The 15,833-nt window shown below is 45.4% G+C and overlaps 1 protein-coding gene across 1 annotated transcript in view; it reads right to left on the bottom strand.

The window, feature by feature from the left end:
- Positions 1-15,833, bottom strand: part of COL5A2 (collagen type V alpha 2 chain) — a 200,002-nt gene that overhangs the window by 7,877 nt on the left and 176,292 nt on the right. Inside the window, exons 47-52 of the mRNA XM_083626217.1 lie at positions 13,494-13,601; positions 12,012-12,065; positions 10,408-10,515; positions 8,159-8,212; positions 6,894-7,001; positions 2,335-2,626 (exon numbers count right to left, since the gene is read on the bottom strand). Of these exons, the coding sequence (XP_083482343.1) occupies positions 2,335-2,626; positions 6,894-7,001; positions 8,159-8,212; positions 10,408-10,515; positions 12,012-12,065; positions 13,494-13,601 (724 nt within the window). The remainder of the gene's footprint in view (positions 1-2,334; positions 2,627-6,893; positions 7,002-8,158; positions 8,213-10,407; positions 10,516-12,011; positions 12,066-13,493; positions 13,602-15,833) is intronic.

Raw genomic sequence — 15,833 nt, 5'->3', positions numbered from 1 at the left:
CATCGTGAAAACACGTCCTCTCTCCTCAAAAGCGAAAGTAGAGAGAAAGAACAAAGGTTGGAGACTCTCGGAAATGACGAATCTCCCCCCTCCCATTTTGTAGGCAGGGCGTACACTCTGAGCTGTTTAACCCTGTAAGCTCAGGTTCTCCTCACAAGCTCCATATACAAAAACCTGAGAACAATTGAACTACTCCTCAAACACTATATTCATGTTCAATCTCGGGACGGTTAAATTGGTGTTTTATACCATGTTGCCGTTTTATTTTTATTATTAATTGAATTTATAAACCGCCCTATACCTGGAGGTCTCAGGGCAGTTCACATAAAAAGATCACAGTACAGTGGTACCTCAGGTTAAGAACTTAATTCATTTGGGAGGTCCGTTCTTAACCTGAAGTACCACTTTAGCTAATGGGGCCTCCCGCTGCTGCCGTGCCATTTCTGTTCTCATCCTGAGGTAAACTTCTTAATCTGAGGTACTGTTTCTGGGTTAGTGGAGTCTGTAACCTGAAGCATCTGTAACCTGAAGCGTCTGTAACCCAAGGCACCACTGTATATAAAATAAAAATAAAAGCAATAACCCAATAATAACCCCCACACACACACCAAAAAAGGGGGCCACATTTTAAAAGGGTATGGGATGTTGATCAGGTCAACCAAAGGTTAAAAAGGAATGTTTTTGCCTGGCACCTAAAGGTGTATAATGAAGGCACCAGGCGAACTTCCCTAGGGAGAGCATTCCACAGATGGGGAGCCACTGCAGAGAAGGCCCTGTTCTCATGTTGCCACCCTCCGGTCCTCTCGAAAAGGACCTCCAGACCTTTTCAGGTGATATTCAAATATGGATGCATAAAGTTTAATATTTATGGGCTTGGATCTCAATTTAGTCTCCCACAAACTCAAAGGTTCTTTCCACCCATGGAAGACTTTTGACTTTTGCAGCAACTTCCACTGTTCCAGAGGCTGCCACAGTCCAAGGGAACAGATTTTCATAGGGTTTGAAGGCTTGCAGTGGGAAAGAAGAATTGGTGAGAGTCACCTCTCCCCTCCCATCCGGCAGTGGAAGGAAAGTCAGGAGCCAGGTCATTTTATTACGTTTATTCATTCTTATAAGCTGATTCCACTCTGAAGACTCTAGGATAGAGCTTTCCAAACTGTGTGTTGTGAGACGTTACTGTGTCGGCTGCAGTGTGTAGGTGTGTCGCTGGAAAGGGGTTAGTTTACCTCCAGTTTGCCAGTAAAACGGAATTACTGTGTTGTGAAATGATGCATGTCTAAAAAGTATGTCACCAACATGAAAAGTTTGGAAAGGTCTGCTCTAGGAGGTTGCAAGAGATTTGGGCGAAATAATTTGTGTTGATAAGTTTAAGGGGAAATCGTTTTTCTTGGAAACTGTATTAAATCACTCCAGCAGATATTGTAGAGGGTTTTTTGTTTTTAGATGAAAAGATATGAAGCGAACTGCAATTTCTGCTCTTTTCATCTGCAATTCTTAGACATTCTTGTCTTACGGTCCACGATTCTGGCTTGCTTCCTCCCTACAGACCACCACATTTTCTTATGTTATGGCTCCCATATGAAAGGCTAATTAAAACCCAGTTTCTTCTACACTCTGACACAGATGTACTGAACATGTAGGGTAAAGAGAAAGAGGATCAGCTGCTACATAGCAGATAGACATTGCTATGGTGGTGCTTCTAAGACCTAAGACCATTCAGTGCTGTGGCAGACTGCAGAAGTTTTAATTCTACATCAGTTGATACATGCGGCAGCTAGACTGGTGACTGGGAACGGCCGCCAAGACCATATAACACCAGTCTTGAAAGACCTACACTGGCTCCCTGTACATTTCCGAGCACAATTCAAAGGCGCTGACCTTTAAAGCCCTAAACGGCCTTGGTCCAGTATACCTGAAGGAACATCTCCACCCCCATTGCTCTGCCCTGACACTGAGGTCCAGTGCCGAGGGCCTTCTGGCGGTTCCCTCGCTGCGAGAAGCCAAGTTACAGGGAACCAGGCAGAGGGCCTTCTCAGTAGTGGCGCCAGCTCTGTGGAACGCCCTCCCACCAGATGTCAAAGAGAAAAACAACTGCCAGACTTTTAGAAGACATCTGAAGGCAGCCCTGTTTAGGGAAGCTTTTAATGTTTAATAGGTTATTGTATTTTAATATTCTGTTGGAAGCCGCCCAGAATGGCTGGGGAAACCAAGCCAGATGGCCAGGTTATAAATAATAAATTATTATAATATTATTATTATATTTGCCTTCATCAACAGTGACTCTGACAGCCGACATACATACATACATACATACATAGACAAACATACACGTACCACTCTTCTTGGATGGATGACACAGCCTCAGGTCATCACAGGTGCGGGCTGGATGTTTCTTAGATCCATCAGGGCTACGCATTGTTTCAATCTGACTACTCAGCGACTTCAGTGTGGCATGGACTCCCGGGTCTGTTTTATTGTTGTCATCTGGGGCAGCTTCATCTTCTGTGAATTCCGGCAGTGGATCGTGCATCATATCGTCATAATGTCCCATGATGTCCCCAAGTGCAGCAGTGAGATGGCCTGGAGGACCAGGGGGACCTGGGGGACCTGGATCACCTGGTGGACCCTAAAGGTAAAAGTAGTGAGAGAGACCAGACTCCTGATGACTCAGTGAAATGCCTGGGGCACAAGCTATGAAGGGACAGCATTCTAGCTAAGTTGCTAAACAACACCTGGGTGCGTTGATCTGGCATGCCCAACTGCAATGGATTTGCGAGTAATGGAGGAGGGATGATTGCATTGTTTTTATTTTTGACATAAATAAATAAGAATAAATAAATAATAATAATAATGTGCACCCCACCACTCAGACCATTCCATTGTAACTATCCAACCTCCCAAAATTTCAACACCTCTTGCGATAGTTTGGCCCCTTTCCATTTTAACAGTACAAATTCTACAAACACCCCCCATATCTCCTCAGAATCATTTCTCCTGCATATTCCCCATCTTACCTTAATGACCCATGTTAATTTATCATTACAGTGGTACCTCTGGTTACGTACTTAATTCGTTCCAGAGGTCCGTTCTTAACCTGAAACTGTTCTTAACCTGAAGCACCACTTTAGTTAATGGGGCCTCCCACTGCCACTGGCACGCAATATCTGTTCTCATCCTGAAGCAAAGTTCTTAACCCAAGGTACTATTTCTGGGTTGTGGAGTCTGTAACCTGAAGCATCTGTAACCTGAAGCGTATGTAACCCGAGGTACCACTGTAATAATAATAATAATAATAATTATTATTATTATTATTATTATTATTATTTATGCCCCGCCCTCCCCAGCCAAGGCCGGGCTCAGAGCGGCTTACAAGCAATAATAAAAACAAGATGAATGATTACAACTTAAAAACAAAAATAAAATACATTAAAATAATGGAACATTAAAATATTAAAATGTAGCCTCATCGCAGGAGGAGAAGGAAAAGAAAGAGAGGGAGGGAGGGAATCAAATTGGCTCCAAGCCAAAGGCCAGGCGGAACAACTCTGTCTTACAGGCCCTGCGGAAAAAAATCAGATCCTGCAGGGCCCTGGTCTCATGAGACAGAGTGTTCCACCAAGTCGGGGCCAGTGTTGAAAAGGCCCTGGCTCTGGTTGAGGCCAATCTAACTTCCTTAGGGCCTGGGACCACTAGGGTGTTGTTATTTATGGACCTTGAGGCTCTCCGTGGGGCATACCAGGAGAGGCGGTCCCGTAGGTACGAGGGTCCCAGGCCGTGAAGGGCTTTAAAGGTCAAAAGCAGCACCTTAAATCTGACCCTGTACTCCACCGGGAGTCAGTGCAGCTTGAAAAGCACTGGGTGAATATGCTCCCATGGCAGAGACCCCGTGAGGAGCCTCGCTGCAGCATTCTGTACCCGCTGGAGTTTCTGGGACAGCTTCAAGGGCAGCCCCGCGTAGAGCGAATTACAGTAGTCAAGCCTGGAGATGACCGTTGCATGGATCACTGTGGCCAGGTCGGGGCGGGAAAGGTAAGGGACCAACTGCTTGATGCGGCAAAGGTGGAAAAATGTCGCCTTGGCTGTTGCTGTAACTTGCGCCTCCATGGAAAGGGAGGCGTCAAGGATTACACCCAAACTCTTAACGGAAGGCAATGGCACTAATTGGGCCCCCGCAAGAGAAGGGAGTTGGTCCCTCATCCCCATGCCATCCCGACCTAGCCATAGGACCTCTGTCTTCGAAGGATTTAGTTTCAATCGGCTCCCACGAAACCATCCAGCCACAGCTTCCAAGCATCTGGTCAGTGTGTTCGGGGCCGAGTCGGTGTGGCCATCCATCAGCAGATAGAGCTGAGTGTCATCAGCATATTGGTGACAGCCCAGCCCAAAGCTCCGGATAATCTGGGCAAGGGGGCGCATAAAGATGTTAAAAAGCATCGGGGAGAGAATTGCGCCCTGCGGCACTCCACACACCAAGGAGTGGCGCGACGACATTTCCCTCCCTAGTGCCACCCTCTGTCCCCGACCAGAGATGAAAGAGCACAGCCAGTTACGGGCTATGCCCTGTATCCCTACGTCTGCGAGGCGGTGGTCCAGAAGATCATGATCGACCATGTCAAAGGCTGCTGACAAATCTAAAAGGATCAGCAGTCCTGACCCGCCTCGAGCCAGTTGTCTACGGAGATCATCTGTTAGGGCAACCAGAGCCGTCTCCGTCCCAAAACCAGGACGGAAACCGGACTGAAATGGATCTAATGCCGATGTTTCCTCCAGAAACCTACCAAGCTGTTCAGCAACCGCTCTCTCAATTACCTTACCCAGGTATGGAAGATTTGAAACTGGGCGGTAATTGGATAGGTCTAAGGGATCTAATGAAGTTTTCTTTAAGAGTGGACACACCACTGCTTCCTTCAGTTCCCCTGGGAATATCCCCGTGTCAAGGGACAAATTGATAATTTCAACCAGGGCGGTCCGCGCAACATCTGGACACTCCCTAATCAGCCAAGACGGGCACGGATCAAGGAGGCAGGTGGTGGGTCTACCAACTTGGAAGAATCTATCCACATCAGTAGGGAGTATCCGATCGAAATGGTCCAACACTGGACCTGAAGTCAGTCGAGGGGCCTCCAGTTCAGTCACTGTATCTAAATTGGCAGGGAGGTCACGGCGGAGCAACAGGACTTTCTCCGCAAAAAAGCTTGCGAATGCCTCACAGCTGTGGGTCGAATTTGTGCTTAAATTTGGTTGTCCTCCTAAGGACGTTATTGACCTAATTATTCTAAAAAGTTGTGCCGGGCGAGAGCTAGCGGATGCAATGGAAGCTGCAAAGTAAGATTTCTTAGCAGCTTTCATAGCCATCTCATAGGCTTTCATAAGCGTCCTATAAGATGTTCTTGAGGCTCCATCATGAGTCCGTCGCCATACTCGCTCTAGCCGTCTGAGATCCCGCTTCATTTTCCGGAGCTCCTCAGTAAACCAAGGTGCCCGGTTTCGACGGGGTCGCAGAGGGTGCTTAGGCGCGATCTCATCAATGGCTGCCAAGAGCCGGTTATTCCAGTCCTCAACAAGGTCATCTAATGAGTCGCCAGGAGGAGCAGGGTTCCGCAAGGCTTGTCGGAATCTATCAGGATCCATCAGTTTTCGCGGACGAGCCCAAATAGGTTCGCCACCCGAGCCGGGGAGGAGCGGGAAGTCAATCTTGGCTTTCAGAGCGTAGTGATCAGACCATGGCACTTCCACAGCGGGGAGCATGATCACATCTATGCCAGCCCCAAAGATCAGATCCAGCGTGTGGCCTGCTTGATGAGTGGGGCCCAAAACAAACTGGGAGAGCCCTAGTGTTGCCATGGAAGTCACTAGGTCCAGAGCCTGTGAGGAGGGAGCGGCATCGGCATGGACGTTGAAGTCTCCCAAAACCAGTAGGTTTGGGAACTCCAAGGCCCAGCCCGCCACCACCTCCAGCAGGTCTGACAGGGTGGCTGCAGGTGTGCTGGGTGGTCGGTACACCAGCCAGACAGCCAAGCTCTCCTTGGTGCCCCACACGAGACCAACACATTCAATGCCGGAGATCGCCAGTGATGGCAGAGCTCTGAAAGAGCAATCCTCCCGGAATAACAACGCTACTCCTCCCCCCCAACCCACAGTCCGCGATTGATGGAGGACAGAGAAACCTGGGGGTGTTATCTCATGTAGGGAGACTACTTCGCCTTCCCGTACCCAGGTCTCCGTCACGCAAGCCAGGTCAATCCCCTGCGAGACAAAAAAGTCACGCATGGTGGCGGTTTTGTTGCCTATGGACCTGGCATTGCACAGCACCAATGACGGAGGTGTGTAATCCTTGCTCTCCCTACCCTCATCCCTTGGGATGGGGCATAGATTGGAAGGGGTTCGAGGATCACTGCATCTCGAAACCCTTCGCCGATAGAGATATCTAGCCCCACCGCCATTCCTCCCTAGCCCTTCAATTGTGGAAATCCCAGATCCCATACTAGCCTCCCCAATAGATGGGTACCATCCCCTCAATAACAAGTCATCCTTGGGCCAGGACTCCTGGGTCAAAATGGTATGGGAAAGAGGTGGAGGGCTGATAGGGTAAGTATCCCTAGAAGATAAAACCCAACCAACCGCACCCCAAGCAGGGGGGGCAGTCCAATGGACTATATCCCACAAAATCAATCTAATTTCAACACAGAGCATACTTTTTTTCGCTAATCTCCTCCTTTGGAAATTAAGTAGAGAGTCGTTTCCCCTCCAAAGCAACAAAATTCCCAATAGTAAAATTACTACCAATAGCTTTCTTACTTTTTGCACCAGTAATGGAGTAAATGCTGTATAAAACCCTAAATTGATACAGCCCCAGGCCGCCGCCACCCTCCCTAAATTTCCCCATTGTTTACCTCAGGTCCTGCTTCTCCCAAAGTTCCTCTTACACCAGGAGGTCCAACTGGCCCATGTGGTCCAGGATTTCCTTCTTTACCTGACGGCCCAACTGGACCTGGAGGGCCCTGCATTGGGAAGGAATTTGCACATTAATCACCCACTTCAGCTGAAGAGTTATACTTCTGGCTTTTCCTCCGTCTTATGTACCCCAACCTTATACTGTATGCAACATTAATGACTCGCATCAAATGTAACTGATCTGTAGAAAAGACTCTATAACCTGAAAATGGAGATACTGCACATACTTCTGTAATCCAAGAAAATCTTTAATAAAAATATATTTTTTTTAAAGAAGTATCTCTGGACTCAGCTATACAGCTACAAATAAAACATTTTAAGTGTGTTTTAAGCGCAATATACAATGTGACACTAGATGGCAATGGCAAGCCTTATGGAAAATTCAATGCGAAAAAGCATTTTCAGAATTTTTTAATATATGTGTAGATTCCACCTCTGTATATTAAGGCACAGATACAGAGCTAAGGCACTGTTTAATTTGGCCTTGCATCTACTTTTTATTCTCCATTTCTTAAGTTTCATGTTGCATCATATTATATGGTTATTTTTGTTGCTAAAAAAGTCATGTTGAAAGCTGCCCTGGGAATTTTTTGTTATAGGGCAGCCTACAAATGCTATAAGTAAATAAATAACATCTAACCTGGCATCTAAGCAGGTAGGGCATGAATAACTGAGGGCAGAATCTGTCCCACTATCTGTGCTTTGTTCATATGCAAAAAAAAAAAAAGTTTAAAAATGGAATTGTGTTTGCAAGGAACAGGGAGGCAGTGTAAGTGATGCAAGGACGTAATGGGAAAATATTGTAAAGAGTGAACTGGGAAACACAACTAAGGGTCATTAAAGATATGCAAATTAGCACACAGGGCACACACCATTGGCTCCCTGAATTCCATTCATCTTTGTACACAAAAAATTCCAAACATTTCCATAACCTTGAGGGATAGAACCTTGTTATTTGGGATTGAAAATTGAGATCCTCTGCAAGCTAACTTTTTTTTTTTGACAAATCCAAGATTATATTTGGAAAAGAATAGGACAAATAGCCTCAAGCAATAACCTTGCTTAACGAAAGTACATTGTAATCCCCATGCAAAGTTCATTTACTTTGAAATCAACAAAACACCATCTGCACAACAGCAAACTTTCAACAGGAGGAAAAAAATCTAATTGTTTCCATATTGTTTTTCATATCTGGTGTACTCACTCTAGGGCCAAATGGACCTGGAATCCCAGAACTGCCTTGTTCACCAATAGGACCCTGCAGGGAAATAATATGGGTGAGACATTATTTAAAATAAACATTATGGTAGTGTTGTGAGTTTGGGTGTTAAGCTGTGTGCCAGACTCCTCTAATCCCTGGACCCTGCAAGTGTTAGAATTTAATCAAGGCTTAATTCTTGGAATAGCCAGGTTAGCCTCCTGGTGAGCTGGTAGCCTGGGTGATTCCCTTAAGCAGGAATTAAATTAAGGGGTTAAAACAGTAAATGGATGGAGCCCCCTCCCTCAACAGATTGAGAGAGCAGGGAGTGGAGTGATGCAACTGGGAAAGAAAGCAGCAAGCTGGAGAGAGAGTCAGAAAAATATTTGAGAGCAACATTTGATTTCTGCTTGAAACCTGCAGCTATGAGAGAGAGAAAAGACCCTTTGGGGGTGTTAATACTGTGAACCCCTCTATCACAGGCTCAGGTTGTATATGTAAGTAAATAAAGCATATATAATATCACCACAGTCTCTGCTGTGCCTCATTCCCAAAGGAAACACGAGCCCTGGGTTTGGGACTTTCGTTTTCACTCGCTTTTAAAAGTGAATGGTTGTTTTGTTATAATCCGCCCTGAGACCTTATGGAAAAAAGCGAGTAAGAAATATTGGGTTTTCTCCAACTAAGTTATACTCAGAGTAGACACAGTGAAAAGAATGGGTTTAAGTTAGTCGTGTGCACAGATTTCAGTCGGTCTACTCTTGGTTTGACTGAGTTTGGATACTGTTATGTACTGAAATTCTCACCCTGGGCCAGCAGGGGGATACTGTAGATAGTTCAGGTCCACATATGCAAATAAGGGATCGAAAGTGACGTTCAGTGATTGGATAGTTACAGAAAGTTGTTACAGTTACGTTGTACTGGAGCTCTATATAAGCAGGCTGGCTGAACCCTTCGGTTCAGTTCTGTTCCAGCTTACAAATAAAGAGCTGCTTTGGAGAAACCGCTGTGTCGTCTGCTATGTCTACCCGCTATTCAACAGATACAATCCCAAATAAATAAATAACGCAGTTCATCATAAGAGGATGCAAAAGCAAAAATGTTGGCTATTGTGTTATATGCCCAAGCTTGCAAATAGTCACTCATCTACTTGCCTGTGGCAAGAGCTTTCCAGGCAACTAGAAGAAGAGGAAGAGGAAAAGGAAGAGGAAGAGGAGGAAGAAGATTTTGATGGGGTGATTGTAAACTAGAAGGGACTTGGTACTCATCTCTTTCAAGTTCTCGATATGGCAAAAGATTTGGATTTTGGGGTTGAGGGCAGGCAGATAAGAAAGAAAAATGTGTTAGTACATTTTATTTGCAAGACACACAGAGGACCCTTTGGAGTGTGGGGATTCTGAAAAGCAAACAGAGTGCACTGCCTACAAAAGGCTCCCTATTAACTGCAGTGAGGAAGGGGGAAAGCCTTCTATCAAAAGTAATAGGAAGAGCATGCACAGTTGCTCCATATATACAGTGGTACGTGTTATAGGAATTTTAAGGTCTTATACATATAATAAATGTTCATAAATGTACCAACCAAGCACGTACATAGATCAGCAGAGGAAGACCGACCTGAAACCATTTTGACTCCCAAACTGACCAAATGTTTTCTCTGCAAGGAGGGAGGGGGTCAGAGAGCCTTCCCATTGTTACAGGAATTTAGTAATCACCATTTCAAAGGGTGACAGACTACCAGGAAAGGCAATCAGATAAGGCTTTATCAGATAACCCGACAGACAGGAAAAACAACAACATTCAAATTTCTGTTGTAGACCGCCTTTTCTGTGATGTAGGTATGATGTTTGAGGGGGGTGGTCTTGGGTTACACCCCTTCTGTGATGTATGTATGATGTATGGAGGGGTGGTCTTGAGCTCCAGGGCAGGGAATTTAAAATGTCTATATAAGGGCAGGCACACCTTTGTTCAGGGTCCTCCTCCTTTCCTGCGTGTGAGGGGAGCACCCTGTTGCAACAGATCAATAAAGATCAGACTTACTAGTTGCTTTGCTTCTCAATATTCTCTGGTTGGCCTCTGTTATTCTCTCATACCAATAGGGTACCTACGTAAGGACTCTATATGGGCTCTTGGCTACCCCACAAGGGGAAAAGGGCAGATTTTGTTTACGACATACGCAAGTTCCAGATCAGAGATCATAGACAACAATGGAATCTTTGAATAAAAGTAAAGGCAAAAAAATATTGATAAAGACTCACAGGAGGTCCAGGGAGACCTTGAAGACCAGTGAAGCCTCGGTGACCCTTCTGTCCCCTGTCCCCTCGATCTCCGTTGTCCCCTTTGTCACCACGAGGACCTTGTGGACCCTAAAAGTAGGAAGGGGGGTAAAGTTAAGCATCATTCATGGATTTTAACTTGAAGGGTATTAAAAAGGTAAAGGGACCCCTGACCATTAGGTCCAGTTGTGACCAACTCTGGGGTTGCGGTGCTCATCTCGCTTTACTGGCCGAGGGAGCCGGCGTACAGCTTCCGGGTCATGTGGCCAGCAGGACTAAGCCAATTCTGGCAAACCAGAGCAGCGCACAGAAACGGCGTTTACCTTCCTGGCGGAGCGGTACCTATTTATCTACTTGCACTTTCACGTGCTTTCAAACTGCTAGGTTGGCAGGAGCAGGGACCGAGCAACGGGAGCTCACCCCGTCACGGGGATTCGAACCGCCGACCTTCTGATTGGCAAGTCCTAGGCTCTGTGGTTTAACCCGCAGCGCTACCTGCGTCCCAAGGGTACTGCATGAGGCTTAACACTGATCTGACGATCTATAATTACAACACCCCATCTAACTCCCCCTTTGGAGGTAGGTTATCTCTGAATATCCTGCTTCTGGGCTTTCCATGGGCATCTGGTTGGACTCAATGCGCTACTGGTCTGATCAAGCGGGCTTTTCTTACATCCTTACATTTAACAGGGACACTGACCACGTGCTTAAATATCTCCCAGTGACACAAAAGGTGTACAGTTAGATTGTTCCCAAAATAAGAATGAAAATTCTCCTAGGGCAATGATGCCATAGTTGCAATGTTTTCTTTCCCCCTCTCTTGCAAGTCTGCATAATAAAAAAACCTTACAGAATGGCCTTTTGTTCTCTTTATTGAGAAACAAGGATAATTTCTAGCTTCTGGTTAATTCTGTTCGCTCAGAACTTTGAAGGGAAGTACATTTAGAAAACATTTGTCTGCTGGCTGCACTAGTCAAATGGTGGAACCAACTAAAAAGAAAGATTTTGCTACGAATTCAGCTTCCATAAGCTTATATTCAACTAATAAATACAAGTAGAAACCCTGTGTATACTTACTGAACTCACTTTTAAACTACAGTACAGTCGTACCTTTGATCTCAAACGCCTTGGCTCCCAAACAATCGAAATCCAGAAGTGAGTGTTCCAGTTTTCGAACGGTTTTCAGAAGCTGAACATCTGGCACGGCTTCCTGCAGCCAATCAGAAGCCGTGCTTTGGTTTCTGAAAGTTTTGGAAGTCGAACGGACTTCCCTGAATGGATTCCGTTCAACTTCCAAGGTACGACTGTAAAGGCACGGGCCGTTTCAAGGCAGATCCCAAATTGCTTGTACAAAGATTCAGTTCATGAGTAAATTTAGATTAATTTGAAATATTGCAATGGGTTGCTTGCATTAAGTTGGTTGAACCAAAATGCAATGTTATCCCTTTCTTTATTTTTTAACAGCTGATTTGAAACTGACAGTAATTTTGGCAAACAACTAGAAAGAACTGCAATGGTCTGTTATTTTTTTCTGCCCTAAATTTAACTCATTTACAGTCAGTTAAAAGTACTCATGTAGGACATACAGGCAAACCTCGTTTTCCAGCACGACCAGAAGGGCCCATCGGACCTCGAGAGCCCTACAGGGAAAAGAAAAGTGGTTTCATTAGTTTATTCATGATTGATGCCATTATTTTATCAACTTCATTACCATGTTTATAGTTCTTTTACATAGTATCTCTAGGGTCACCAATGGCACTTCATAACGGCAGAAGAAGAAGGAGAAGAAGAGGAGGAGGAGGAGTTTGGATTTGATATCCCGCTTTATCACTACCCTAAGGAGTCTCAAAGCAGCTAACAATCTCCTTTTCCCTTCCTCCCCCACAACAAACACTCTGTGAGGTGAGTGGAGCTGAGAGACTTCAGAGAAGTGTGACTGGCCCAAGGTGGAGGAGCAGGGAATCAAACCTGGTACACCAGATTACGAGTCCACTGCTCTTAACCACTACACCACACTGCAACAGCAATCCTACCCACCAAGAAAGAACAAGAGACATCTGTCTCCTCCAAGCATGACCAGGCCATATCCTTAGCCTCACAAGTGACTGCTTTATAAGTGCTCAGTTCTAGGCTGCTGTATTGCCAACCAGGAAACTAGAGTCACATACTGTTGTTGGACTCCATCTGTCTCGAAAAACAATGGAGTGCACCTCCAGGGGTGAAGTCAAACTGCTGTGTTAGCAGCACCCAAGTGGCCTCTCTAGGACACAAGCCTGGGCAGTGTGTAAGGAGGTCCTGGGATGCTAAGATGACAGCCTCACTGATGTGGTCCAAAGGAAAGCAGAGCAATACATTTGGCATCAGTTTGAATGCAGGAGTTGCCGGAAGGAGGCGTACAAGGCTCCATCCAACTCCATCCAAATCTTTGGGGGTCTACTCCAGATTTCTGCACGGTTTACTCCTTAGCCTTTTTTCTCCTGAAGATGTCCCACAAGGCAGTGGATATGGATTTTTCCTTGGGGCTTACTCCTAAAGCAGGCATGACCAAACTTGGCCCTCCAGCTGTTTTGGGACTCAAACTCCCATCATCCCTAGCTAACAGGACCAGTGGTCAGGGGTAATGGGAACTGTAGTCCCCAAACAGCTGGAGGACCAAGTTTGGCCATGCCTGTCCTCAAACCTTTCTCCCAAATGAGTACAGTCACAAGGCAGCAGAAGTTTGGGATCAGAGTTTTCCTTCTCCTAAATGGGCTACCTTCCCAGGTTGACGGGCCCCATCTGCCCCTCACTTCCCTCTACAGCACATACAGAAACCACCTTCATGGCCATTGGACCCACTACTGGTCTCAATCCACTGGAGCCTGTCTTCACATGCAGCGGAAGTCCCTAACTCACCGAGGGGTTGAGACCCATCGGCTATCCTCACCTGGTTTAGCAACCAGTCGAAGCTGTTTCCCGTGGTGTGGCCGCTGTCCCACACTGACAGCCACAGGTGAGAACTGAGCACAGGGTGGGGACCAAGGGTGGAGAAACTACATACGAAGACAAAAGGAAATGTCCATACTTACTGGTTCACCCCTTAGTCCTGCATCCCCTGGAGACCCAACTGGCCCTGGAGTGCCTGGAGAACCCACAGAACCAGGAACGCCTGCAGGTCCAGGTTCGCCACGGTCACCCTGCAAGAAGAATTACAAATATTCTCTCGTCTATATGTCACAAATTCATTCTCTGAGTGCCAATCCTTACATAGCTAAAGCAGCACCTTATGCACACAGGGCAGAGGTATTAGCAGGAAGACCAAAATAATTTTAGGGAACAATTTTAAGCAGGGGAGAAGGAATCCTCAAACAGCCCAGTGAGGAATGTGCCCATTCAGTAGCCACAACAGCTACTTACTTTGGGTTCTAGCAAAGCAAACCATCTAATTTGTCAGCGCCTAAATGATATTGAGCATCAGTACAACTTAAGCACAATAAGGAAATTTGGCCCACGGTATGAATATTGTCCACCTTCCCATCTCGACTCTCTGGCACCCTATCTGCATAACCTAGCAATTCTAAAACATAGACCAGGCATAGGCAAACTCAGCCCTCCAGATGTTTTAGGACTACAACTCCCATCATCCCAAGCTAACAGGACCAGTGGTCAGGGATGATGGGAATTCTAGTCTGAAAACATCTGGAGGGCCGAGTTTGCCTACACCTGACATAGACACACTTTTACCCTCACAAGATTGTATGTATTGCCCTGCTGCACTCGAGGGACGATTCCAACAGATTCCACACAAAAAACGCTTATGTCCCTGTGGAGATGGCAATACCGAATCAGTGGCACATGCCCTTCTGGCTTGCACTCTTTATAAAGACTTGAGTTTTTATTGAAACTCCAAACAAGGCAAAAGCAATTATCACTCAGAGACTTTACGATGTCGAATTACAACAAGAAGTCGCCCTACTCCCGGAGACGTATAGATGCTTAAAAGCTTGGCCTAATTTTGTAGCTGCCCCTTACTTAACTAACATCACTAACGAAGCTTATAGATGGGCTTTCTCTAGAGCCCGCTTTGAGACAATGCCCTCAGCAGTGCTGTACGGCAAATTCACGCGGGTACCAATGCATGCGCGTCTCTGCCCCTGTATGTCTAATAAGGTAGAATCTGTCACACACATCCTTCTATTTTGCGAATTTTATAGTGAAGAACGAGTTCAACTTATTTTGCCGCTTTTATCAAAATTTATACCCCTACAACATTATTTGGAATCCTCCCCCGAAATTCTATGAAAATACCTTCTGGAAGATTCCTCAAGCTCAATATCATATGAGGTGGCCAAATTTTGCACTTTAGTAATCAGGAAGCGTAAATCTCTTCTGTTGAATGGCACACTGCGAAGTTCCCTTGTGTAATCTTTTTTTTTCTTTTTCTTTTCTGATGTTATTGTTGATTTCTTTTTGTTTGATCTTGTGGTGTTTAGTGTTACTGGCTTTTGCCACAATAAAACTTGAACATAAAGACTTGAGGAATGAGATTATCACGCCTCTTTTATTGTCTATTCCATGTCGCCCAACCACTGCCACAGTGTCCTTGGCAGATCAAGATGAACAGGTGACAGCAAAGGTTGCAAGGTTTTTAGCTGGGCCAATCAGAATAAGGTCCACTATTTGACTGCTGCCTCAGGACCCTAAACTGTGTTTTATATAATCGACTTTTATTTCTGTTTTTGTATATCGCGTTGTTGTTTTGTTGCTATGGCCAATGGCTGACGCAAATCAAGATTCATTCATTCAAATTCAATAGCCATAGAATGCTGGGTGGGCAGGGGGAATTGAAAACCAGGAAGAAAGAGGAGTGTAAAGGAGTATCCTGGAAATGGACACTGCAGATTGGTTGGAAATCTGAACAAGATCATTTCACACTGCAACATCTTGTTGCATGCCCTTGCACGAATTGAATCAGCACTGAAACAACCAGCATGGCGAGAGACAGAGAGAGAGAGAGAGAGAGAGAGAGAAGATGGAGTAGAGTCATTCTCTTCACTTGTAGTAGAAAATCTACTTCTTAAACTGACAGCTCATATCCACATGGACAATATCAACACATCCATGCAGAAAGGTATCTCAGCCACAAATATGAGCAATGAGGTTATCTTAATCATGAGATGTACCAACTATATTTGGCATGGTTTGTATGTAAATATGGCATACATAAGTACCACCACTAACCTTCGGCAGTCCTGAGACAACAAATAAAAGCTACTGGCAGCTTTTATATTCAAGTGAGACCAATGGTTTTGTGGTGACTTATAGCTTCTAAAACATTGGGGACGATATACTGGCCCTAACTGAAACTATGGTTAAGTTTGTTTTCTTGGCTTTCTTATTTGAAGCTCTTGAGCTTTGAAACTGGCTTT

Source organism: Podarcis filfolensis (assembly GCF_964270895.1).
Source record: "Podarcis filfolensis genome assembly, chromosome: 1".
NCBI classification, from domain to species: domain Eukaryota; kingdom Metazoa; phylum Chordata; class Lepidosauria; order Squamata; family Lacertidae; genus Podarcis; species Podarcis filfolensis.
This window is presented reverse-complemented; position numbering and strand designations above follow the sequence as displayed.